Raw genomic sequence first — 25959 nt, 5'->3', positions numbered from 1 at the left:
ACTGGGAGGGCATCCCTCCCAGCTTAATGGCCCCAACATCATTCTCTTAACCCTCCACCCCCTGAAATGGCCCAATGGGCCGGGCAAATGCCCGATTCTAGAGCAACTCCTTGTTTTCAAAGATATAAGTGTAGAAGAGCAAAACAATAGCTATTTGCTGAGTATTTCTGTACCAGGCACCAAGTTAGGTGCTGGTGTGTTTTCATTCACTAAATCACTGAAAGCCAAAATTGTTATGCAGCTTCTGTCCCCAAGCTCTTAGTCACTTTTTATGATTTTTCTTTTACTCTTAGAGTGGATCAAAGAAGGGTTCTACCATATATCTCAGCTCCCTTATCTTTTGATTTTTCTGCCCAACATTCAGGGTAAAATGAGACAACATGGCCTAAAGGAAAAATCCACTGGCATGGAGTCAGGAGACTGGGATTCTAGTGCTATCTCAGCCAGTCAAAGTCTGTATGACCTTGGGCAAGTCAGCTCACTTCTTGGGTCTCAGTTTCCCCCTGTATGTTGAAGGATTAGGTAACCTCTAAGGTCTCTTCTAATTATAGGCTGCTATGTTTTTGTGCTTCTGCAATCCATTGGATCATTATTGGGAAACTATTTATATTACTGGTGTGGGGTAATTATGCTTACAGCAGTCCAAGGCTCTTGCTTCATCTGCTATTCTCTCCTACTTAAAATAGTTGCTTTGAACACTTAATTATGTGTGTCATAAAATTACAGTAAGAAAGATACTGATTCAATTAAAGAAATATGTATTAGGTACCTACTATATATAGAACACTGAACTAGGTACTAGCCAGGTGGGGCAGAGCAGATATAATAATATTATAAAATCTCTGCCCTCATTGGGCTTCCAGGGTAGGGAGGCCACAAAGGGGGTGAGTGATGAGCACACATAAAGAGACACAATGCAAAGTAATACAAGATATTACATATAAGAATACAAAAATTAGAGAGGTACAAAGAAAAGCACTATGAGATGTCCAGTGAGAAGGGGGTCTCTATTGTTTATTGAGGAAGGGATGAGATGAGAGAATGAGAAAAGGCTATCTGGCAGAGGTAGAGTTCAAGAAGCAAAGAGGGAGAGGGAGGACATTTCAGGACCTGGGAAGAAAATGAGCATATGAAATGCAACTCGATTCAACCAACATTAAGTAAGTACCTTCTATGTGCCAGACACCAGGGATACAAAGACAAAAACAAAGAGTTCCTGCCTTCAAGAAGCTTATTTTTTTCTGGAGACAACCAGAATTTAGTCACTTGCCCAGGGTCACACAGCTACTAAGTTTCTGAGGCTGGATTTGAACCCATGTCCTCTTCATTCCAGGGCCAGTGCTCTATCTACTGTGCCGCCTAGATTCCCCAAGAAACTTCTATTCTAAGGGAACAAATACATACACACAGAGATAAATACAAAACAAATACAAGCTTTATTCCACAATGGTGGTAATTAGTGGGAATAGAAAAGAAGGGAAAGAGGAAAAATAAACAGAACAGTCTAGATATGAAATGTGAAAGGAAGGGAAGAATTAATTATAAAATGAGATTTGGATCCTGGTAAAACAGGATTAATGGGGGTTTGTTTGTTTGTTTTTTATTTTTTTGGCAAGGCAATTGGGTTCAAGTGACTTGCCCAGGGTCACACAGCTAGTAAGTGTCAAGTGTCTGAGGTCAAATTTGAACTCAGGTACTCCTGAAGCCAGGGCCAGTGCTCTATCCACTGCACCACCTAGCTGCCCCTGGATTAATGTTTTATTAACAGCACAATTACTGAAGTCATAGGGATGACTGGATTTCAAGAGAAAGATAAGAAATTTGATTTCTGACAAGTTTAGTTGGAGATACCAATATGACACCCAAGTTGAGATTTCCCACAGACAGATGGAAATGTAGATCCAGAGCTCAAAGGACTATTCAAGGCTAGAAATTGGCATTTAGGAGTAATCTGTGTAGAGGTGTTAGTTAAAACCATTGGCATAACCTGAGTCGAATTGACGAACTGTGCCAAGAGCTACCGGTGATGCTGAATTACAAGTCCATCGTGTAACCAGTTATAAATATATACATATATATATATATATATATATATATATATAAAAATCTAAAAAAAAAAACCATTGGCATAAATGGAATTTTCAAGGTAAAGAGTATATAGAATATAGCCTTTATCACATTCCAGGGAGGGTGGGAGAAAAATTTGGAACTAAAAAATTTTATGAAAACAAATGTTGAAAACTATTTTACATGTAACTGGAAAATAATAAAATGTTTTTATGATTAAAAAATAAATTTTTTAAAACGGAGTATATAGAGTCCACTCTAGTCCTTTCAGAACAGAACCATAGAGGACACCTACCATAAGGAGTCAGGAAGAATATAAAGAACTAGTGAAAGAGACAAAAAAGGGATGGTCAGAAAAGTAGCGGGGGGAACCAGAGTTATGATGTCTCCGAAACAACGAGAGAGCAAAATTTCCAGAAGTAGGAGGAAGTTTTGTTCTCAATCAGTCAATCAACAAGCATTTATCAACTGCCCACTGTGTTCCAGGAGCTCACATTATAACAGGGGGAACAATAGTCCATGTATAAGTATGTTTGCATAATAAGCATAAAAAGATGTAGTTTGAGAAGGAGAGTTCTAGCAGTTGGCAGGATCAGGAAAGACTTCCCATAGAAGATATGAGCTGTGTTTTTGGTTTTTTTTGTTTTGTTTTGGTTTTTTGTTGAGGCAATTGGTGTTAAATGACTTGCCCAGGGTCACACAGCTAGTACATGTCAAATGTCTGAGGCAGGATTTGAACTCAGGTCCTCCTGAATCCAGGGCCGGTGCTCTATCCACTGCATCACCTACCTGCCCCATGAGCTGTGTTTTGAAGGAAGAAAGGGTTTCCTGGAACTGCAAGTAAGGAGGGAAGGCATTCCAAATATGGGGAATGAATGGGTGGTAAAAATGATCAGAGGTGGGGGCAGCTAGGTAGCCCAGTGGATAGAGCACTGGCCCTGGATTCAGGAGAATCTGAGTTCAAATCGGCCTCAGACACTTGACACTTACTAGCTCTGTGACCCTGGGCAAGTCACTTAACCCTCATTGGCCTGCAAAAAAACAAACAAACAAACAAAAGGCAAGGAGGTGGGTAAGGGAGTGTGAGGAAAAGAAAGAAGAGGAGTGTGGCTGGAATACAGGATGACCCTGGAAAATAGTGTAGGGCAAGGTAGTGAAAGGCTTTAAAAGTGAAATGAGGCATTTGTATTTTTCTCCTAGATATAGTAGGGAAGCACAGGAGCTTAATGAGTAGCAAAGTGACATGGTCAGATTTGTGGGTATGGAAACTGTATGGAATAGAACTGTATGAAGTGCTACCAAGAGGTCAGGGAGGAGGAAGAAAGAAAAAAGGCTACTCCATTTGGAAACTGGGCAGTCACTGCTCACTTGGAAGGCAAGGTTCAGTAGAGTGGTAGGGACTGAAGCCAGACTATGATGACATGAGGACAGGATGAGTGATAATGGAGGCAATGGGGCTCCACAACTTTTGCAAGAAATTTAGCAGTGAAAGAAAGGGAAGAGGAATAGTGGTAGCTAGACAGAGTAGAAAAGGAGGAGCTTTTTAGGATTCAGAAATCTGAAGAAGAAGAACATACTATTAAAATCTATAGGCCATAGATAATGGATAAGTGGACAGATAAGAGAGATTGACTGACTACACTTACTAAGTACTCACTATGTGCCAGATATAGGGCTAAGATATGGGGAAGACAGATACAAACAAGCAAGACAGACACTACCTTCAGGGAATTTATACTCTGATAGAGACATTTGTTGTTTGTCCTTTGTTCTGGAAGAGAAAGATGGCATCAGGGTGATATCATGACTTGAAGTGAATTGGATTTAGGTGAGGGAGAGCTGTGCAAGGTTGGGCAACCCCACTCTCTCTTCAAGAGCCATCCAGGTCCAGTGTCGAGATACACGTTAGGATGACTGGAGATGGCCCCAGATGTTTGAGGCAATCACTGTTAAGTGACTTGCCCAGGGTCACACAGCTAGTAAGTGTCAAGTGTCTGAATCCAGATTTGAACTCAGGTCCTCCTGACTCCAAGGCCAGTGCTATATCCACTGTGTCACCAAACTACCTCTACAAAAGGGAGCTGAAAAGTGAAAGGGGAGGAGATGGCTGGGAAGAGATTTGGAGACCTGGTTCCAAGTAAGGTACTCAGAGCACACTCAGAGCTGTGCCTCAGGGGCAGAGTCCAAGGTTCCAATGAAAAAGGGATGAAGATGGGGGCAGCTAGGTGGCACAGTGAATAGAGCACTGGCCCTGGATTCAGGAGGACCCGAGTTCAAATCCAGTCTCAGACACTTGACACTTATTAGCTGTGTGACCCTGGGCAAGTCACTTAACCCCAATTGCTCCACCCCCCCCAAAAAAGGGATGAAGATGACGGTCAGAATGTAGGCAGCATGGTATGGGAATACCTGGGAAGTAAACAGATTTGTTGGAAGATGTGGAAAAGTTAGTGGAGATGGAGAGGTACAAGATATTGAGAGACAGGAAATAGTTGGTGGGGCAAGTTCCAAGAGAAGATGGGATGAAGGGCACAGGTAGAACAAGTCACCTAACCAAGCAGTGCTTCTTTCTTAGAGACAAGAGGTAAGAGAGGTCAGGGAGGAGAAAGTGGGTGATGATGAGAAGTCTTGAAGAAGGAGGATGAAGCAGATACCATTAGATGTCCTCATTCTTCATGAACTAGAAAGCTAAAGGCACCTGCTGTAAGTATATGTAAGGGGGAGGAGGTCCTCATTCTTCATGAACTAGAAAGCTAAAGGCACCTGCTGTAAGTATATGTAAGGAGGAGGAGGAAGCAGGACTGGAAGGGAGCAGAAAAGGCTTAGAACAATCATTGTGTGCAATAAAATAGGTAGTCAATAAGAAAAAAAAAGGACCATCAAATAGGAATGAGAGTTCAGCTCCAGTTATGCACCATAAATTTATAATGCCAAACAAGTTTATTCTCAGATTCGAGGAGCATAGATTTAAAGTTGTAAAGAACTTTAGAAGTCATTAAATCCAACCCTCTCATTTTATAGTGGAGAAGACTGAGCCCCAGAGGTGTTAAGTGACTTGCCCAGGATCACACAGCTAATAGGTATTTGAGGGATGATTTGAATCCATGACTTCCTGACTCCAGGTCCAGCACTCTATTATATTAATATCTTTCAATTTCATGACTCTCTGCAAGGGTTCTTAACCTGCATTTCAGGTCCTTGGAAATTTCAGGAAATACATGAACTTGGATGGGAAAAAATTATATCTTTATTTTCACTAACCTTTAGTTTCCTCTGTAATCCTGTGCATTTTATTTTATGCATGAAAACAGTGTTATCTGAGAAGGGCTCCAAAGGTTTGCCAAAGGGGTGTGCCAAAGGAGTCCACACCACAGAAAACAGGTAAAAATCTCTCTTCTAGAACAATGCATGGTAATACTGAAGTTAGAGCAGAGACATCAGGCAGAGGGGGTTGGGAGTAGTCCATCAGGAACACTTGAAAAGTCAGAGAGGCAAGGGAATCTTGGAATCACAGAGCTAGAGCTAGAAGGGACCTCACAAGCCATCAATTTACAGATGGAGCAACCAAGGCCCCAGAGGTTAAGTAACTAGCCAAAAATTTTGTAGGTTGTAAGCATGAGTGGCAGAATTAGAACCTAGAGCTACTGGACTACAGACTCCAGAGATCACTGTATCACCCTGCTCCTCTATTCTCACACAATGGCAAGTAAATCACCAAAGTGTTAGGTCATGGAATCAGACTCATTATAGAGATAAGTTAAGTCACAGTGAGGGAGAGGAACTGAGAGAATGGGGAGAGGTCAGAGGACTGGAGGTCATTCTATAGGTGAAGAATGAGTTTACTGTGTTTGAGATAGAAGAGGGTGAGGTTATAAAGTAGAATTCATTTTTCAAAACGTTTTAAAAATTAAAAAAGAAAGAACTTATCAGTTCAGGACCTTGGAGTTTTTGAAGTTCTGGGAGATGGCAAGGTCTGAGGAGTGACCCTTTGTGTCTGGAAAGGGAAGGTGTTGGAGTTAAGATAAGTAGTAAGGGGCAGCTAGGTGGCGCAGTAGATAAAGCACCGACCCTGAATTCAGAAGGACCTGAGTTCAAATCCAGCTTCAGATGCTTACTAGCTGTGTGACCCTGGGCAAGTCACTTAACCCTCATTGCCTCACAAAAAACAAAACACACACAACAAAAAATATAAGAAGTAGTGCAGTAAGGAGGTTAGAGGAGCCATCAGCATGAATACTGAAGTACTCATGGAGAACAACAGGGAATGGGATGGAGAGGGAGATTGTTATTCCAGAATTTCAAATTACTGAGAAAGTTGAAAGGGTAACTCAGTGATTAGTAGAGGAGAAGAACAATGATAAGACAACATGGTATTAACAGATTTAATGTACTTCAAATGAGGATGGAAGCAGACTGAAGATGTGGAAGTGACAGTGGTCCTTTCTCATCTGGGCTTGTGAGTTAGGAAAAATAGTAGAAGAAATTAAACAACCAACATTTATTAAATCCATATTGTATGCCAGGAACTATGCTAGATACTTGAGATATACATATTTTTTCTTTAAATGTCATTACCCTCTAGGAGCTTACTTGTAGAGGACAGTCATGGCTGGACAGTCTTCAAGGGAAAACTGGATTTCCTTTAAGGGTGGGAGGTAAAAAGATTGTTTGCTATAAACTTTGAGGGTATAGTCTCCTGAGAACTGAGCACTGACAGAGTGAAATGAACTAAAATTGTAGAACCACAAAATCTTCTAGAAAGATCTGGAAAGGACCTTAGAGATGATCTAGTCCAATTCCTTCATCTTAAAAATGAGGAAACTGAGTTCTAGAGAAAGTGAAGTATTTTCTTGTGGTCACACTGACAGTAAACAACAGAGCCAAAATTTGAATCATAATGTTCTGATGCTAAATCCAGCATTTCTAAAAAGAAAAAGTGGGTTGAAGTGAACTTGGAAAGGGTTCACTTGCCAAAATAGTCTTCCACCATACTTGTTCTCCACCTGCAGTATGACCTCTGTCCCTTGGCTGCCTCTTAGACTTCCTAGTCTCTCTCACACCTTGGCTTCACTTTGCATGCATACACAGAGAAATCCTACTGACAGCAAGAACATTGAGTGAAAACTAAGTGTCTATTACTCAGTAATAAATCAGTGTTTTGGAATTGACCGGTTCGTGTCAACATCAGCCACATGACTAACTTTAAATTTATCCAAATAATATGCTTCAAATTGATATTTTATCCTTTTTACTTTAGTTCTTAGATATTGACTACAGTTGATATTGAGAAATCCCATTAGACTTAAAAGAAAGCCTCATTTTATGCTTTGTACTGAAGTACAACCAGTCCTGATTTATACTTTGAACTATCACTAATGTTGTGTTGTTAACATTTATCCAGGTACTCAGATTACTACACTGAATAAACAGACCATGTCTAGACAAATGGGTCTGATGGTTGCTCTTTCTTTTGCATTGGCTCCCAGGGCAAGAAAATTTCCGTCAGCCTTCTCAGCAAAAGCCCAATCCCAGGCCAAATTGGATAACATAAACTTCTGTATTCTATTGCTGAAGTGCCACACTTGCTTATAAACATCCACCCGCAGGGCAGACTCAGAAATGATTCTCTACACTGAGTGGAGGGAAAGCGTTTGTTTGCCAAAACATTGGCAATACTTTAAAACAACCTGTCAGAGCAGTCCTCCATTTCATATAGGATGACTCATCTTCTGCTCTGATTGAACGAAAAGGGATTTACCACAGTCGGGATACGTCTTCCACGAATGTGAGAAGAAAGTCAGCTGAAGTTTAGCATCCTGGCTTTCCAAAAGTAGACTTTTTCTAAAGGGGTTATTTTCCCCTTCTGATTATGCTGATCATTGCAGATGGAAGAAAAAGCAAATAAATGACAGAACAGAATGAGGAAGCGCCCTTGGAGGTTATCTAAGCCAAACCTATTCATTTTACAGATAAGGTAACTGGGGTCCATCAAGGTCAAGGTAACAGAGCTAGATGGTGTCAGGAAAGGGGCTAGAACTTGGGACTCAAGACTCCTGGTGCAGTGTTTTCTTCACTACCTCTCTCATCCTCTTGAGTATTGTGTATTCTTTGTGCAAAGTTCTGGCTATATTCCCAAGTTACCATCAAGGCCACATGAAAACTTGACAGAGAACTCCCTTTTTAATGACTGAAAAGCACACTCCTTTCAGGTTTATTAGGTAGAGAATCCTAAATATTGAACCCATTTTCATTCATATCATATTTGACTGACCAATGGTTCTAATATCATCTTTCTCAAACTATAACCATAAAAAGACTCAAAATTATTGGGATGATGGAAGATTCATCCCATTTAAATATTTTTTAAGAACAGATACACTAGGGGGCACAGTGGATAAAGCACTGGCCCTGGATTCAGGAGGACCTGAGTTCAAATCCAGCCTCAGACACTTGACACTTACTAGCTGTGTGACCCTGGGCAAGTCACTTAACCCTCATTGCCCTGCCCCCACCCCCAAAAAAAGAACACACACTGTGAGTCTATTCTGATTCTCATGTATGCCTCTCACTGAAAGGCAGAGTATCTAGAACTAAGGAAGTCAGAGTCCCTGGTTAAAATACATGTGTAGTGCTATATCCAGTTCTAGGTGCCACATTTCAGGAAGAGTATGGAAAAGATGGAGATTGTCCAAAGGAAGGTAACCAGCAAAGAATAGGTCTGGAAATGACACACTCTGATAGGGGGGTGCTTAGACTGAAGAAGAGAAGTCCTCAGTGGGGCACTTTAGCTGTCTTCAAGTATTTGAATAGTTATATGGAAGAGAAAATTTGACATCAACTTGGCCACAGGGGATAAAACCAGGAGTAACAGAAAGAAGTTGTGGAATCAAATTTAGGCTTTATAGATCTTCCTAACAGTTATAGCTCCCATCGGGCACCTTTGGGAGCACCTGAGTCGCCCCTCCCCAAAGATCTGCAAGCAGAGCCTAGATGACTGTTTGCTGGGGTGGGTCTGAAAAGGATTCTTGTTCAGGTATGGGTTGGAGTAAATCAGCAGTTTATATACCCTCAGAACTCACAAGGATCTTAGAAAGCATAAAATCCAACCTCCCAATTAGGCCCCCCAGACAATGACTTTAGGATACTGATTCTCCAAACTGGAGTCTATTTGGATTCAGTTTTTAAAGAGAAATTGACATACGCCATTTTGCAAATGCCATGAGTGTACTAGAACCAGCTTGAACTAGCATGCATGAGCCGATTGTTAAATCTGCAGTGTATTTACACCTTGGAAATTGGCAAAAACTATCAAATTAGGATTTGAATTATTATTCTGTTGATTGCCTAGACTCAAGAAAATTAAGTAGAAAATGCTAATAATATATATTACACTTAAAGTATGTTGTGTGTATAGTCCTCCCTCCCTTCCCACAAAGAGCTGGTTGTTAAATATTTATAATCATGTCCCAAAGAAGGGAAATGCTGTGTTGAAAAATATGACAACAGCGCATTTCGAGAAGTCTGGATATCTCTGAAATTCTGACATTTTGAGATTCAGAGGAAGCAGTGTGTTATAATGAGGAAACATGACGAGTGAGAAGATCTGGGGTTCTGCTCTCATAGAGATAGGACTCTAAGGAAAATGAGGAGATCTAACTTCTGGTTTTTCTACCATGTCATGTCATAAAACTCCCCCCACATTACTTAAAAAATTCAATAGTAAAATGTTACTTCTTTTTCTGATTGGTGCTGGGAGCTTGTAGGCAGGGAATGAAATTCGAAAATGAAGTACACTTTGCCAACATTAACAGCTGTAGTTTTTGTCTTTCTTGGGATCATAGAATTCTGTAATTTTTAAGTCAAGTCAATAAGCATTAATTAAGCCCCTAACATGTGCCACTGTACTAAGAGCTAGGGATAAAAGAAAGGCACAGACACGGTGCCTAGTTTCGAGGAGCTCACAGTCAAATGGGTAAGACAGAATGCAAGCAAGAATATGCAGATGAGATAAATATGGATAAAAAACATTTTTAAAGATATATATGGATTAATTAAAGATAATCAAAAGAGGGAAGGCAGCAGAATTAAGGGGGATGAGGAAAGGCTTCCAGTAGAAATGGGTGATTTTTAGCTACAACTTGAAGGAAGTCAGCAAAACCAGGAGGGAGGTGGGAGAGAATTCCAGCAATGAGTAACAGCCCAGTGAAAATGTCCAGAGTTGGAAGATGAAGTGTCTTAACAGCAAGGAGGTCAGTGTCACTGGCTCGCAGAGTAGATAGGCGTGAGTGAGGTGTAATATTTAATGTCTGACAAAATAAATCGAACCTATTCCAACCTCCTACTGAATACAGAAATCTCTGCTATAGCATTCCTGTCAAGAATTTGGCTTCTGCTTGAACACTTCCCCTGACAGAGAGCTCACTACCTAACAAAGAAGCTTAATTCATTTAGGGACATTTCTAATTGTTTAACAGTTCCTCTTTACAGTGAACCAAAATCTGCTCACTCCAAGTTCAACCCACACAGACTAGATCTACACCTTCCTTCCACCTATTGTCTGAAGATGGATGTTGTCCTTCCCCAAACTTTACTTACCCCCTCCCACTTCTCTTCAAGTTCACCTCAGAATTTGAACTCGCAATGACAACCATGGCTGAGGAAGCCAAAGGAATGTGATCAAGGGCAGAATTAGAGATGTGATGAGGACAGAGAGGTTACAGGAGCAGGAACGCCCCATCAGGGAGTCAGCACCTACAGGTAGATCTCCAGGGCATACCAGGCACATCTCCAAACTGTTTGTCTGAAGATCATCTCTGGGCCCCTAACATGCATTCCACTGGTTTGCTCATCAGGGAAAAAAGCTGTTAAGAGCCATGCCCTCAGTTTCCTATTCAGGGATTAGAGCAGAAACGGATATGAGTAAACTGAGACCTAGGGATATAAAAAATTTAGAATCATCCCTCTTCTAACCTTGATGATCTCTACATCTGAGAAAAATATATATTCACTTGAAGAATTATTACTGGTTAAGAGTAAAGAAAGTAGATGTCAGTTGAGCCTGAGAACTGTAGAAACTGAGACAAAGTGTGCTAGTTAGCAAGACCTGAGAAGTAAGTGTATGGGAAGATGAAAGGAATATGGGGCAAGAGGGCTCTGCTGGGCCCATCTCAGCCTCTGCCAGCTCATTAAGGGAGGTGTGGGGTGGGGAATGATGGACAAGTGATGTCTTCATAAGAAGAGGTTATGCTAGAGAACTAGGTCAGAATGGCCAACTTCATAGAACAGAAAGTTCCGCTCCTCACTTTCTTTGACTTTCCCGATAGCCTGACTTGTCTAGGTCCTCATTTTCAGTTTTTGTTTCAGGATCATGGGCCTTTAGGCCTGGAAGGCAAATCAGAGATTATCTAATCTCGCAAACCCATTGTACAGAAAGACATGCAGGTTGTGAGAACAGAGGTTTGAACCAGAGTGCTCTAGTTCCGATTCGAGTCTACTTTCCAAGACACCACACTGTTTACTCCTGTGGCCCTGACCTGGCCTCAATTCTTGGCATCTTCCTTTTACCATCTCCATTGACGTGACAGCTCCCTTGCTCGGATACTTTCCAACAGGTCCGACCCTCAGGCCTCAATTCTTCAAATGGTGTTTTGTAGTTGCCAGTAGAGGTTTTGATGGTCAGTTCCTTCCCCTTCCCCCACAGATGTGAACAGTTGTTTAGCTGCTAGATAGGACAATTGGTCAATCTCTTCCTAGTTCATTCAATCATAGATCTGGAGCTGGAAAGATTTGAGAGGCCATCTAGTCATGGATCATGGGGTTTTACAGTCATAATTTAGAGCTAGGAGGCAGCTCAAAAACCATCTAGTCCAGCCTGTCATTTTAAAGATTTTTTTTAAAAAAGAGGCTGATTTGTCGAAGGTCACAGAAGTAATAAGTATCGGAGGTGAGATTTGAACCCGGGTCCTCTGACTACAAAGCCAATGTCTTTACATTGTACTACTCTGCTTCCCTTGATCAAGGCTGACTGAGCCTGGAATCTATCCTCATTGGAGATAGCTAGGCGGCACAGTGGATAGAGCACTGGGGCTGGAGTCAGTGTCTCAGCCACTACGTGACCCCGGACAAGTCACTTAACCTCTGCCTGCCTCAGTTTCCTTGACTGTAAGATAGGGGTAATGATAGCACCTACCTCCCAGAGCTGTTGTGAGTATCCAATGAGATAATATTTATAAAACACTAAGCATAGTCCCTAGCACATATAGGCAGTACATAGATGCTTATTCTCCTCACCTCTTTTTGTTTGTTTGTTTTTGTTTCTTAGGGGCAATGAGGGTTGAGTGACTTGCCCAAGGTCACACAGCTAGTAAGTGTAAAGTGTTTGAGGCCACATTTGAACTCAGGTCATCCTGAATTCAGGGCTTTATCCATTTCCCCACCTAGCTACCCCTCTCCTCACCTCTTTAGACAAACCACACATATGATCTATGACAATCAGAAGGTTCTGAATAAATGTCCTATGAAACAAGCCCTGGGTTAAATGGAAATATTTATACCATTCTCAAAAGCTACTCTTGTGGAGGATAATTTCTTGTCGGTCCTATAAAGCCAGAAAGGGCTTCCAATAGAGACAGGGTGATGACCTGGACATTTGTTGCCCAAAGACCAGCCTAAAGGACTGAGCAAAGCCCAGGGAAGCTCATCACTTGGGGTATCCACCGGGTGAATTCCTTTTCTAATATGGTATTTCTCAGAGACCATATTTTAAATCCATAAATCCTGCAACCTTTGCAGATGGAGGGGGCTCTCACACTAACAAAATCCCAGGGTCTTTAAGCACAGAGTCACTTGGTTGGTAATTCTATTTCCCAGGAAGCCGCTCAACACATTTCAATTCTCCTGCCAAAGGCCACCTTTTAAATTGCCCATGATCCTAATCAAAGGTGTTGCCGGGCTAGTGCTCATCCCCAGCTCCAAATTCAGTATTTTATCTTGAGGGGGCCTCCGTCCAAAATATGGGGCTGCAGCTGCACAGACCCAGCTCTTTATTCCTACACATTAACAAAGGATGGAGAACTGGGAAAGAGATTAAAATCTAGGACAACATTCGTGAGGTCCCTCAGGACCTGCTTAAGGAGGAGGCACAAAGAAAGGTTGTTTCTAGAGGGAAGACCACATTTATATGCATAGACATGCACACAAGTGCATAAACATACTCCTAGACATTTGCAGGTAGAGATGCCTCTCATATGTCCATGGTAATGATGGGGCAGGGCTGGCATGGAAAACTGGAGGAGAGTCAGCAAGTTCAACTTCCTCTCCTGAAAAAACTTGCAATCAACATGAAACGCTCTAGGAGAATTGAGAGCTATGCCGAATAATAGAGGGAAAAGAAGAAATGTCCCCAAAGCTGACATTGGGTAGAAAAAGAAGTGACATGTTGCAAACCAATCCATATTCTGGAGATTATTGCTAAGATAAGGTGAAATGGTAGAAGTCAAAGGGCTTTGACAGAACTGAACGCACTGATAAAAATTAGAAAATGATCATTCTCAGCTACAGTCCCTGAAACACTCGAAGAACAAGCAAGTTTCTATAAATGAGCATGCTCTGTTTAGACATCATTACATACACACTCTCAAAATCATTGCTGTTAACTACATTGGCACGAGAGCCTTATGATCTGTTTCCCTAGGTTGCATTAGACCAGAATTACAACTGGGAAATTGTTGGAAATATGGCTCATGAATTATCTTCTCAGTCCTCAGACTCTTCTACCATTGCCTATAGTCCGAGTGTCCTGGCTTCTAGCAATAGCACTAGAAAGGAGGCTGGACTGGCTTATTGCCAATGAATAAGCTTCTTGCTCCATCTTCCATGGTGGATATTTTGTATGCTTAGATATATAAAGTGTATGTGTATGTATATGTATGCGTATATATACATACATATATACATATGCTGTGTATATATAATATATTTGTATATCATATGCATGACATACAAAGTATATATATATATATATATATATATAAAGTATACACACACATACAAACTTACATATGCATTTGCATAGCTTTCACAAAGAGTTCCTGCTTAAGGTGAAAAATCAATCAATAAGCATTTATTATGTACTTCCTCTATGCCAGTCATTATGCTAATCATGCAGGATAAAAAAAAATAAATGGAACAATCCAAATGCAAAGATCTTACACTCTCCAAATTTAGAAAAGAATTCTGAACTCATTTGTATTACTACCTGGAGAATGGAGTCTTACAAATTTATATACGTATGCATATTGTGTATGGGTGCTTATACATGCATTTTCTTAAGTTTGGGATGAGGACTCTTAAGTTTCTTGTATTTTTTAAAATTTGCCTTTATAATAAGTATATAGCCATCTTATATAAGCATACAACTCACTTGAAAAATTAGACTCACCATAGTTTCAATAAAAAATATAATATTAATAAAAACTAGGAGGGGAGGGATGTTTTGGTATAAGAGCATTGTCTGAGTAAGAGTGCTAGTTTAAAAAATAAAAATAATTGATGGATAAAGAAAGATCTGAGTAATGGTTGTGGGCCTTTTGTTTAATTTGTATAAAACTTAATTCATTAATAAAGAGGAAAAGGAAGAATACTGGCATGTTTTTTCTCTCATTATTCAAACAGAATGGAAGTTTTCCCCAAAGGAAATTCTTAGGGTAAACTGCCAATTTCTGTTCTTCTGGAAAAGCCATTTTTACAGCTTGACCTTGGTCTCAACCCATTATGTAAAAATGAGATTTTGCTCATTGTTGGGGTGTGAGTGACACTTTTTTTTTCTGTCAGAGGCTTTCAAGAAGATTACATTGGATAGTCCAATTTTCAGGAGGTCCAGTGGATGGATGTGAAGAAGCTGTAGATCTACAGTATGTTCTTACAACTCCTTGCCAATCATGGGCAAAGGAAGGCATGATAAGTGCCCACTTAGGGAGAGAAGACTGTGCTCACCCTCAAGTTTGTAAGAAAGACCCTATGACCCACCATGAAAATGCTTTTGGTGGTTCTGTAACATGAGCCAAAACCACAGATCCCATGTACAGGAACCAAATATCACACTCCTGATGGTATTTAGGAGCAACATCCACCTGTGCCCATCTTACCAACAGCCTCCAGTGCTGCTCCACCAGGAATTTCTACTGGTCACTCAGAAGTTAAAAAAAAAAATCTAATGATGATTGTTTCCTTCCTGTACATGGCAATTCTTTTTTTTTTTTTTAGTTAGAATGACTTATTTTTTCTAATTACACATAAAAACAAATTTTAACATTAAAAAAAATTTTAAGTCCCAAATTCTCTCCCTTTCTCCTTTCCCTCCCACCTCATTGAGAAGGCAAAAGAATTGATATAGACTATACATGTGCAGTCATGCAAAGCATATGTGGGAATTCTTAACAATGCTTTAGTCATGCTTTTTAAAAAAACATAACTGTTACCTCCAATTGAAAGAAGTCAAGTAAAACATAACTACATGCTGCTCATGTCTAACAATGTATGCTTCATTCTGTATACATAGGCTACCACCTTTCTACCTACTAGAAAAGAGGTATGTTTCACTGAAGTTATAAAGTTATAAAGCTGCATGGTGTTGTAGAAAGAACACTGGCTCTGGAGTCAGAAGGTTTCTTTGGTTGCCTTTCAGTCATTTTTCCAGTCATGCCTGACTCTGTGTGACCCCATTTGGGGTTTTCTTGGCAGAGATACTGGAATGGTTTGCTATTTCCTTCTCCAGCTCATTTTACAGATAAGGAAATTGAGGCAAGTAGGGTTAAGTGACTTGCCCAGGGTCACACAGCTAGTGAGTGTCTGAGGCTGGATTTGAACTCAGAAAGATGAGTCTTCCTGACTCCAAGCCTAGTACATCTACAGTACTACCTAGCTGCCCCCTATAGTCAGAAAATCTGTGTTCAAATTCTTCATCTGAGGCTTACTACTTTAGTGACCTTGGGTAATTTTGTTAACCTTGCTAGGTGTCTCTGTGTCTTGATCCATAAAATGAAGTGTTAGACCTACCTAGATGGCCTCTGAGTTTACTTCTAGATCCTAATCTATGACTCTACGATGAGTCAGGAATGTGACTTTCAAAGAAGAAATTGTAAAAATTGATATGGCAAGGGTGGAGCTGCTTGTGTGTCATTACCAATCCCTTGGGCCATTCGCCTTGAAAATGAAAGAATATGGCTGGTCCCTGAGCAAAGCCTGGTGTATGTGACATTCCACTAGAGGAATACATGATTGACTCTGTTCTATTCAACGGGTGTTGTTTTCCCCTTAGTATGGTAACCTTTCCTTTACATTTTCATGTGTCATGTGTCATGGACACATTATTGAATTTGGCCTTGCTCCAGACACATGGTGGTAAGAAGTGTTATAGATTGTATAACTGCCTCAACTCTGTATTATATGGGTATAAGTCCTCCAAAAGGGGGGGGGGAATGTTTAATTTGATCATTGACAATGCTATGCTAAGAATTAGTGAAAATCCAGCAGTTCAACAGCTAAAGAAGTGAGTCCAGAGACAACCAGAGTCCAGACTAGAGTCCAGTTTTCCTGATGACATCCTACCACTCCAAGAAGACAAGATCTCAAAGACTTTAAATGTTTTGTTGTTTTTCTTTTTCCCTTCTGTTATTATATACACCATTTGTAATATGTATTCCCTGCAGAGGCCCTCCCTCTGCAGGCAGTGTCAAAGCGCCAGTTCATGAGGGACCACCCCTCTGGACAAAATTTCCCCTTTCTCCTTTTCCTATATTGTTATTTCCATATTGTTTGTTAGCATAGGGTGTGTTTCATCAAGGAAACACTTGGGTTCCTCGAAGAAACAAAGGGGGGAATGTGTCAAAATAATGGAATGTGGTAGATGAGGGGATTTAGCAGATACTCAGGAGCCCACCTGGAGATTGATCTAAACTGATTGAATTGAGTGAGAGTGACTGACTGCTGACTCACTTGCAAGCACATCTGGCTGGTACTTAAGAGGGTATTATTCTCAGCAGCTAAAAACTTTGAACTTTACATCGAGACTACGTTTGGGTCCAGTGAACCAATTAATTTGAATGACACTAGCCAATCAGCTTGAAGAACCTCCCATTTCTGTGAGGAGAACATGAAGGAGGAAGTGAATGCTGGCAGAAGAGTTCTCTCTTTTGGTGCGAGACATCAGCATGGTGGCAGAGGACTTCAGAAGTGGGAGGTTTAGGAAGACTAGGATTTCCATGCTATAAGAAAACTGTTCTTAATCTTTCTCTTTCTTTACTATCTTATATCTTTTAATAAACCCTTAAAAAACCTAAACTCATTTATCAGTGATTTTAGCCAGTTTCCCCCCAAAACTGGGGGAGACAGATTAGAACCCACATTTAGAATTTTAAATTACACAACCCTTTATATTAAAAACACCAGAAGATATGAAAACACTACATAGCACAACAGAAGGAATGGTCAAAGTGAAGTCTTGAGGGCTTGACCTCAAATAACATTGACTTACTACTTGTGACCTTGGCCAAACCATTGAGTTGACTATGTCTAGGCCTCAGTTTCCTTCTCTACAAAATAAGGAGGTCATCAAATGTCCTCTAAGATCCTTTCTAGCTCTAAAGCTATGGTCCTATATTCCCAATGTGGCCCGGTGTATTCTCAGGAAGGGTATTCACTAATTTCAGCTAGAAAGAAAGAAAGGATAATCTCTTTCTATAATATCTTAAACTGAATGCTCCTATTTTTCCCCCCTACGGAATCCACATTAGTTCAGATCAAAACCTACTTCAATCAGCTGTTTAAAAAAAAAAAAAGCTTTAACCTTTCATAGGATTGAGACAAAAAAGACCTTGACATATTTATTTCAGGCTGGCTTTCTTTCCATTTGCCCATTTTTTTCTAACTATTTTCTCTCTCTCTCTCTCTCTCTCTCTCTCTCTCTCTCTCTCTCTCTCTCTCTCTCTCTCTCTCTCTTTCTCTCCAGTTCAATGGATTGTTAAATGGGAAATCAAAGTCATTCACTTAATATTCCAAATGAGATGAAAGCCAAGACAGCATCTCTTTGCCTGTCTTTGACCCATTTCTTTTGCTTTTTGGTGGGAAGTAATCCTAGAATACAACACTTTTTCCATCTTCTCATTAATTTATTCATTCTACTGGGTCTCTGAAGCATGCAAGGCAAAACACTGTCTGAAAATACAATTCTCCAGACATCAGAAAGAAAGAACATGGTTGTTTGGGTAGTTCCATTGTAAATTTACTGAATTCAGTAGAGCCATTAGTCACAATACACGTGGTCCCACACAAAGCTATAAATTTGCAAAATTTGTCTCATCTCTTTGTTCTCAGACTGCATCTCCACCATTCACCAACCCCTTCCTTCTAATGTCCCCCTTCCTTAGGTGGTTTTCTGGTAGAAAAATAACTTCATAAACCCCTTCAGACTCCACAGTTAAGGTCTTACCAAGCAAGGTCACTTCCTTTCCAAGAATTTTTGCATTAAAAAAAAAACCCCAAAGAGGGTACATATATATATATAGATATATATATATATGCAAAATTCCAAATAAATATATTTATCTATTCATTTATTTAGTAGGGGGCAATCAGGATTAAGTGACTTGCCCAGGGTCACAAAGCCAGTAAGTGTGTGAGGCCAAATTTGAACTCAAGTCCTCCTGACTCTAGGGCCAGTGCTCTATCCATAAATATAGGAATTTACAGGAAATACATGCATGTCAACATATATTTAATATTCATGTATGCATATGTTTTTTTTAACCCAAAAAATAGATCTCAAATGGTTGAATTTCAGGGAAGTATTTGGGGCAGGGTGGGGAAACTTTGCAGAGCCCCTCCCATCACTTCAGGTAAATAGCTCTTTAATGTTGCTGGTGTGTAATGCCACACTTGGTCGTGATAGCTGGAATGAGAGTTTGTGTGATTTGTATACAGGCGGCTAGGTAAAACAGTGGATATAGCATTGTATCTGGAGTCAAGAGCCAAACTCAGTCACTTAGCAGGTATGGGACCCTGAGTAACTAAATTTCTATCTGCCTCAGTTCTCCCATCTGTAAAATGGAGAGGATAATATCATCTACCACTCAGCAATGTTGTGGGGATAACATGAGGTAGTATTTATGAACCTTAAAGTGCTATGTAAATGCTAGTGATTTTTGTTATTATTATATTATACATAGTTTCAATGTTTAACTTTGCTGGAATTTAACAGCATGAACTCTATGATCCCAGAAATGTTCCTGGTTTTGAACTCTCTTAAAAACAAAAGCAGATGTTTATGTCCCTAGAGCCTGGCTGTACCCTCACAGATAATACTGCTCTGTTTAGATGTTTATTCTCTCATCTTCAGAACTGCCACGAGAAATTCGTGGCCTTGCGGTGACAATTCCTCTGGTAACAGCAGCTGATGAATGATGATATGGCTACATCAGAACTCAAATCTTTTATCTGGGTCCCATGGAACTCACATTAGAACCACAATAATTCTAATTTAAAATTGGGTATCACTTGAAAAGCAATAAGTAGGGATTTCTTTCTTCTTTTTTCAAAAGTATGACAGAATGATACAAGTCATTCATCTGGCAAGCACAATGCACATTATATAACATTTCTGCATCCTCTGATCATTTGTCTGAACAAGTTCATTTGCTGGCCAGGGAATGCAAAAGCACCCTATCTGCATTTGAATTCAGTGCTTGTTTTCCCCAACTTTAGAACAAATTTGGATTTGTATATACAGGCGTGCCCCCACTTAATCTAGCCCCAATCAATGTCATTTTGTAATGACAGCATTAACAGATTATTGAGAGGACAGGAGAGTGGCTGGTCTCATATCCTGAAGATGCTGCTTCTGACACATCCTGTCTCTATGACTCTTTGGCAAGCCATTTAACCTTTTCATTGCCTCAGGCAATTCTCTAAAACTATAAACTGCTGAAGAGTTGTGAATCTAAAATGGTAGGAGGTGTTTCCCCCTCACCTGCTCCCAATGACATCACAAATCCAAAGGAAGAAAATAAAATTACCAAACCTTACCAACCACCACCACCACCCAGCTGGAACAGCAAATACTCTTTGGCCAGTCATCCTAGTCAAAACCTCAGTGTTGACATCTCACCATTTTTCATTCATAAACAGGAAATTCAAATTAGGCCTAGGATGTCATTGGTTTGGGGCCTACCAGAGAAGAAACTCTCTTTACCCAGGAAGCTCTCCAAATATTTTACAATGTGATAGTCTAAGAGAGTTGCTTGGAACACTGAGGGGTCAAGTGACTTTGTCTAAGGTCACACAGCCAATGTGTGTCAGAGGCAGACCTTGGATCCAGGTTTTCCTAACTCTAGCATCAGTTCTCCAGGCATTCTACCATGCTATTTCTTTTTTTTTTTATTTTTTAATTAATTAATTAATTAATTTATTTATTTATTTATTTAGCGGGGCGATGGGGGTTAAGTGACTTGCCCAGGGTCACACAGCTAGTAAGTGCCAAGTGTCTGAGGCCGGATTTGAACTCAGGTACTCCTGAACCCAGGGCCGGTGCTTTATCCACTATACTACCTAGCCGCCCCCTCATGCTATTTCTTGTACATGTAGATTTATGTTCTCCCCATCTCCACCATCAAGTTTTAGGTTATACTTTTGTCTTCCAAGGTAAAAGCAAATCTTACCTGAGCCAGATGGTCACTTGGCTTGAAATCAGACTTCCCTTCAGACAAGTGAGGTCTACAATGGCCTGAGACTAGAGGAACCTCTGCATTTGGCACCTGTTCATCTGTTCTGTCATCCACTTCCAGGGTCTCTAGACGTGAGCCACCCATCTCCATAAGGGTATAATGTCCATTCTCTAGCTCTGAGTCCTGACTGTTCCTGCTTTCCCCAATGTCCTTGTTGATGGATGACCTGGAGATGACCCCAAACTTCCTTGTTCTCTTCCCATTCTGCACCAGACGGCCACTGGGCTCTGAGGTAGGAGTTGCTTTGGGTTCACAACTGTTGCTGTTGTTGCCATTAGAAGGAGGGAGAGGAGCCTTGCGCTTAATGCGTCGTAGCATGATTAGGTAGATAAAGCCGCCATTCCAGCACTGATCAGCCAGATAACTGCAAAGTAAAAGAAGAGCTTGTGAAAATCTTGCTAATGGACAAAGCAAAAAACAGTGAGTAGGGACACTTATCTCTCCCCAGCCTTCCCCTTATCCCCAACATCCAACATGATATGCTTGACTAAATAGTACATTTAGCCTATAAAATTCAAGTGCATGAGGCTCCTTAAAAGGTTCAAACAATCCATTAATTTAGCATGAAGGGCCAAAGTTGTTTTATATGAATGTGATTGAACAAGAAATAACTAACAAAAGTAGTCAGGCTCCACAGAAGGGCATAATGAAAACAAACCCAATCCTTGTTCATGGTTGGGCCATGACAACATAAGAGTGACATTACTGCCTAAAGTAACTGGTAGATTTATTCCTATACCAATCAAAATATCAAAAAGTTACTTTACAGAACTAGATAGAGGAACAAAAGATAAAATCTCAAAGCAAATAATGAAAAACGTGGGAATGAAGAGGCTCTAACATTATCAGATATAAAACTATATCAAAGAATAATCAATGCTACTTTGCATTGGTTTAAAAAAAAAAAGAAAACTGACCAATAGACTAATAGTAAGATGCAAAACCAAATCAAATGTAGTAGCCTAGTGTTTGATAAGTCCCCAAACACCAAATACTATAGTTAAGGATTCTCTATTCAAAAAAACTTCTGGGACAACTGAAAACGTGTGGCAGAAATCAACATAATAAGCTATAAATGTATATATGACCCAAATATAAAAGGTCATAAAAATATAAGAAGACAGTGGAAGTAAGTATCCGGTATAATCATAATTAAAGGATAGATTTCTTAACTAAAGCAGGAGAGAGAAATAATTAGAGAAGATAATGTGGACAATTTTAACTACATAAAACTGGAATTTTGCACAAAATCCATGCAGCTAAAATTAGAAGAGAGAGAAAATGGGGAAAAAATGAGGAAAAGTCTGCAAGAACTATTTCTGATAAATTTCTGATAACCCTAAAAACAAGCACTATTTCCCAAAAGAGAAGCTGTCAAAGGATCTGTATGAACAAAAAGTTTTCCAAAAAAAGAGAAATATGCAAGCCATTAATAACCACATGAAAGAATGTTCTAAAATGCTTTTAGTAAGAGAAATACAAATCAAACAATTCTGATATTTCACCTTATACCCATCAGGTTGACAAAGATTAAAAAACATGAAAATGGAAAGCACTAAAGAAATTACAAAAAGAAAAGCATACTAATGCACTGTTGGTGGAGCTGTGAATTGCTCCAACTATTCTGGCAAACAATTTGGAAGGGCGCCAACAAAGTAATTAAACTATATACAACAACTTTTGATCCAGCAGTACCACTACTAGGCATTTAGGGCCTCATCTATTTATCCATCCATTTATCTAATTATCTATCATCTATCTAACTATGTGCCTATTTAGCTAGCTATCTACCTTCCTCTTCCAGGAAGATCAAAGAAGAAAAAAACATATACATTTGTATGCTTATGTTTATAAACATTATATATATATATATACATATATATATAAAAACATACATAAAATATTTAGAGTAGCATTTTTTATATTAGAAAAGAACTGGAAGGAAAGAGGGTGCCTATCAATTGATAAGTACCTGAAACATTATAATATTTTAATATAATGAAATATTAATGACTGTATGAGATGACAAGTAATAAACACTCAGAGAAACTTGGGGAGACCTGTAAGTACTAAGAAAGAATGAAATAAGCAGAACAAGGAAAATAACTGACATGATGATTATAAAGATATGAAGGAAAACCTTGAAAGACTTCAAAACTCTGATCATCATAGTATCTAATCATTACTTCAGAGGTGTGAACGTGAAGCACAACTCCCACCTTTTGGGAGAGGGGTGGTGGCATGTAAATGCTGAACAATGCATACATTTTCCAGACATAGCCAATGTGTATGTTCTCTTGTGCTTCACAGCTGTATTTATTTGTTATAAGGGTGAGAGCTATTGCAGGGACTAAAAGTCATTAGAAAATGACAGTGAAATTTTAAAAAATGCATCAATAAAAACATTTTTAAAATAAAATATATAATCATACATATCACTAAAATAAATATTTCTAGTCTTTCAAATACACTGCTTACACCTTGATCATCTACCAACTTCTCAATTCAGTTTATTCTAATTGAAAGGCAATATGCCCAGATAGAAAAGATGAAATATAATTGGGATAAATGTAAAGTGTTACATTTAGCTTTAAAAAAAGATAATTTATCCATTTTCAGAATGGGAGAAGTCTTGGTTGGCAGGAGTATGTCAGTCAGTCACTGAACATCTATTAAACACCTACTATGCACCAGGTTGATTGGGATACAAAGAAAGGCAAAGGCAGTCCCTGCCCACAAGGAGCTCACAGTTTAATGGGGGAGACCATGCAAATAACTATGTAGAAACAAGATATATACAGGAGATATTCATCAGAGGGCAGTCATTAGCATTCAGGTGCAAAAAGGCAACTGCCATTCAAGTGGAAAAAACACACCCCTATGCATTTAGCTGATAATAAATTTAATATGACCACTAAGTATGGTGTGGTTACTAAAAATCAAGCTAGTAGGCTGTATTAATAGAAATGTAATGACCAAAATTTGAGTAAATAATTCATGGTTAACAGATTGAGCATCAATAACCACAGACTTATATGCCTTCTTTCTCATCTATATAAAATTTTTATTAAAGTAATTCATAAATCAATTAAGGGCATCCCCAATAAGGGTTCTAGCAGAGAACAGGCAGGTTTTTGTGAGCACTGTTCAACCAAAGACCACATCTTTACCATCTGACAATTAATTATCATACAGGCAACTAAGTGGCCCATTGGATAGAGTGTTGGGCCTGGAATCAGGAAGACCTGAGACCAAATCCAGCTTCAGATACTATATGACCTTGGGCAAGTCACTTAACTAATTTGCCTTCATTTCTTCATCTGTAAAATGTACCTTTCTCCCAGGGTTATTGTGAAAATCAAATGAGATACTATTTATTAAGTCCTTAAAGATATAGTGCCTAGCACATAGTAGGACTATGTAATAGCTATTATTGTTATTAGTATTATGTTTAAAATATAAGATCCCATCGTGTTGATTGGTAGCGGATTATGAAAAAGCATTTAATTCAGGAGAACAGAACATCACCATAAAGCTCTTTTATTGCAAATTCTCTCTCACCCATACATCAAGATCACCTAAAATTTCTTGGCAGATGACACCAAATATAATGCCATTCAGTGACACTCTCAAGATGAACATCAGGTGAAGCATAAAATAGAGAGATATATAATCACCAAGGGTTTTTGCACTGTGATGGAGAGCTCACACAGAGTTCAGGTTAAAGAGGGATTTCCTTTGGACGCTGAAGCCCTCCAAATGTTCCTGTTGGCAGATGACATTGTGCTGGTCTTATTAAGCCTAATAGTGGGGAGCCTCTTAGAAGTGAGCTATAACCACACAAAGGAGCTTGGCATCTCTGTTCACTTAGGAAAGACCAAGAGGCTTAAGAATATCTATTGCCCACATTAAAACATGCATTTGGAGGCACGTGTTAAAGAGTTTGTGCAACTGTGTGTGTCTATCTGAGCCTGTGTGGGGTATTCAGGAGTACTAGCACCTCTGGTGTGAGGGCCTGCTGAGCCCTTTTCAGGGCTGCTTGTCCACCTTCACCCAACCATCACCTGTGGCTCCATGAAGTGGGAGGATACACAGCAGCCACACCCCAGTAAAACTGTCTCAGCAGATGGGTTAAACCAGGTGGAGAGTAACTGATAGGCCTCAAACCTGTTGATGAGTTAGGGGGATGTCTCCCCCAAGCAAGTAAAGACCTCCCCTCAGAGAAATGGGTAGATGAGAACAATTTGTTCCAGCAGTCATGAAGGCAGCTGAAGTGGCCAATGTTGATCGCTTAGGGACTGGTCAGACATCAAAGATGCCAAGGTCAGCCAGAAGCATTCTGAGCCATTGCCGGTTGTCTTGACTTTTGTTTTGCAATTGGACTCTGAGGACTCTGGAAGAAAGAGTGAGGCTTACAGTTCTGTGAAGCTTTGCCTCACTTCAAACAAATTCACACACAAGCCAAGACATCACCCTCATGATCACTGGTCCTCTTCAAAAACCGAAGGACAAACATTATATATCTGTGTCAGACTATATAAGTGACCAGTGAGTTAAATCCAGAGTTGAAAAGGTGGGGGAGAGGACACTGTACTGTTCTTGGAAAACTGACCCCAAACTTCCTATGAAATTGAAGGTCTATCTTTTCAATACTACCATTTTACTAGTGATTCTATAGGATGGCCAGATGTGAGCACCAGGGCATCTGAAGAATCAAAGATAAATATCACACAAATGGCAATGAGGATGTTTAAATGGTGGGTGTTAGTAGGCTGCAACATATGATCAGTGAGGGACTCAGAAAAATAAGAAGAAAATATGGGCTAGTCATGTGGAAAAGGTAAAGGATCACAGTTGGATGGCTAGAGAGCTCTACTTGCAGTCTCACATTGCCACGAGATGTTGAGGGAGGACCCTAGCACTTCAGGTGGGCAAGCTTTGGGGAGAACATGGACAAGAGTTAAACAGAAATGGGCAAGCACAGATGACTTGAGACTTGCATCACTGGAGGGAACTCCCAAATCAATGAGATCATGGGTCTATTTAAATATTTGAGCAATGAGCAAAAACAAGGGAGGTCACTCCAGATCACAGTGTGGTGGGTTTGATCACATGT

General features: G+C 39.8%; 1 protein-coding gene across 2 annotated transcripts in view; it reads right to left on the bottom strand.

Moving 5' to 3' along the window:
- PDZD2 (PDZ domain containing 2) overlaps positions 1 to 25959 on the bottom strand; it is a 514363-nt gene that overhangs the window by 150511 nt on the left and 337893 nt on the right. For both annotated transcript variants that reach the window (XM_043975400.1, XM_043975401.1), the window contains one exon: positions 20778 to 21207. In XM_043975400.1, coding sequence (XP_043831335.1) covers positions 20778 to 21207 — 430 coding nt within the window. The remainder of the gene's footprint in view (positions 1 to 20777; positions 21208 to 25959) is intronic.

The sequence above is a fragment of the Dromiciops gliroides genome, chromosome 1, assembly GCF_019393635.1.
Source record: "Dromiciops gliroides isolate mDroGli1 chromosome 1, mDroGli1.pri, whole genome shotgun sequence".
Lineage (NCBI taxonomy): Eukaryota > Metazoa > Chordata > Mammalia > Microbiotheria > Microbiotheriidae > Dromiciops > Dromiciops gliroides.
This window is presented reverse-complemented; position numbering and strand designations above follow the sequence as displayed.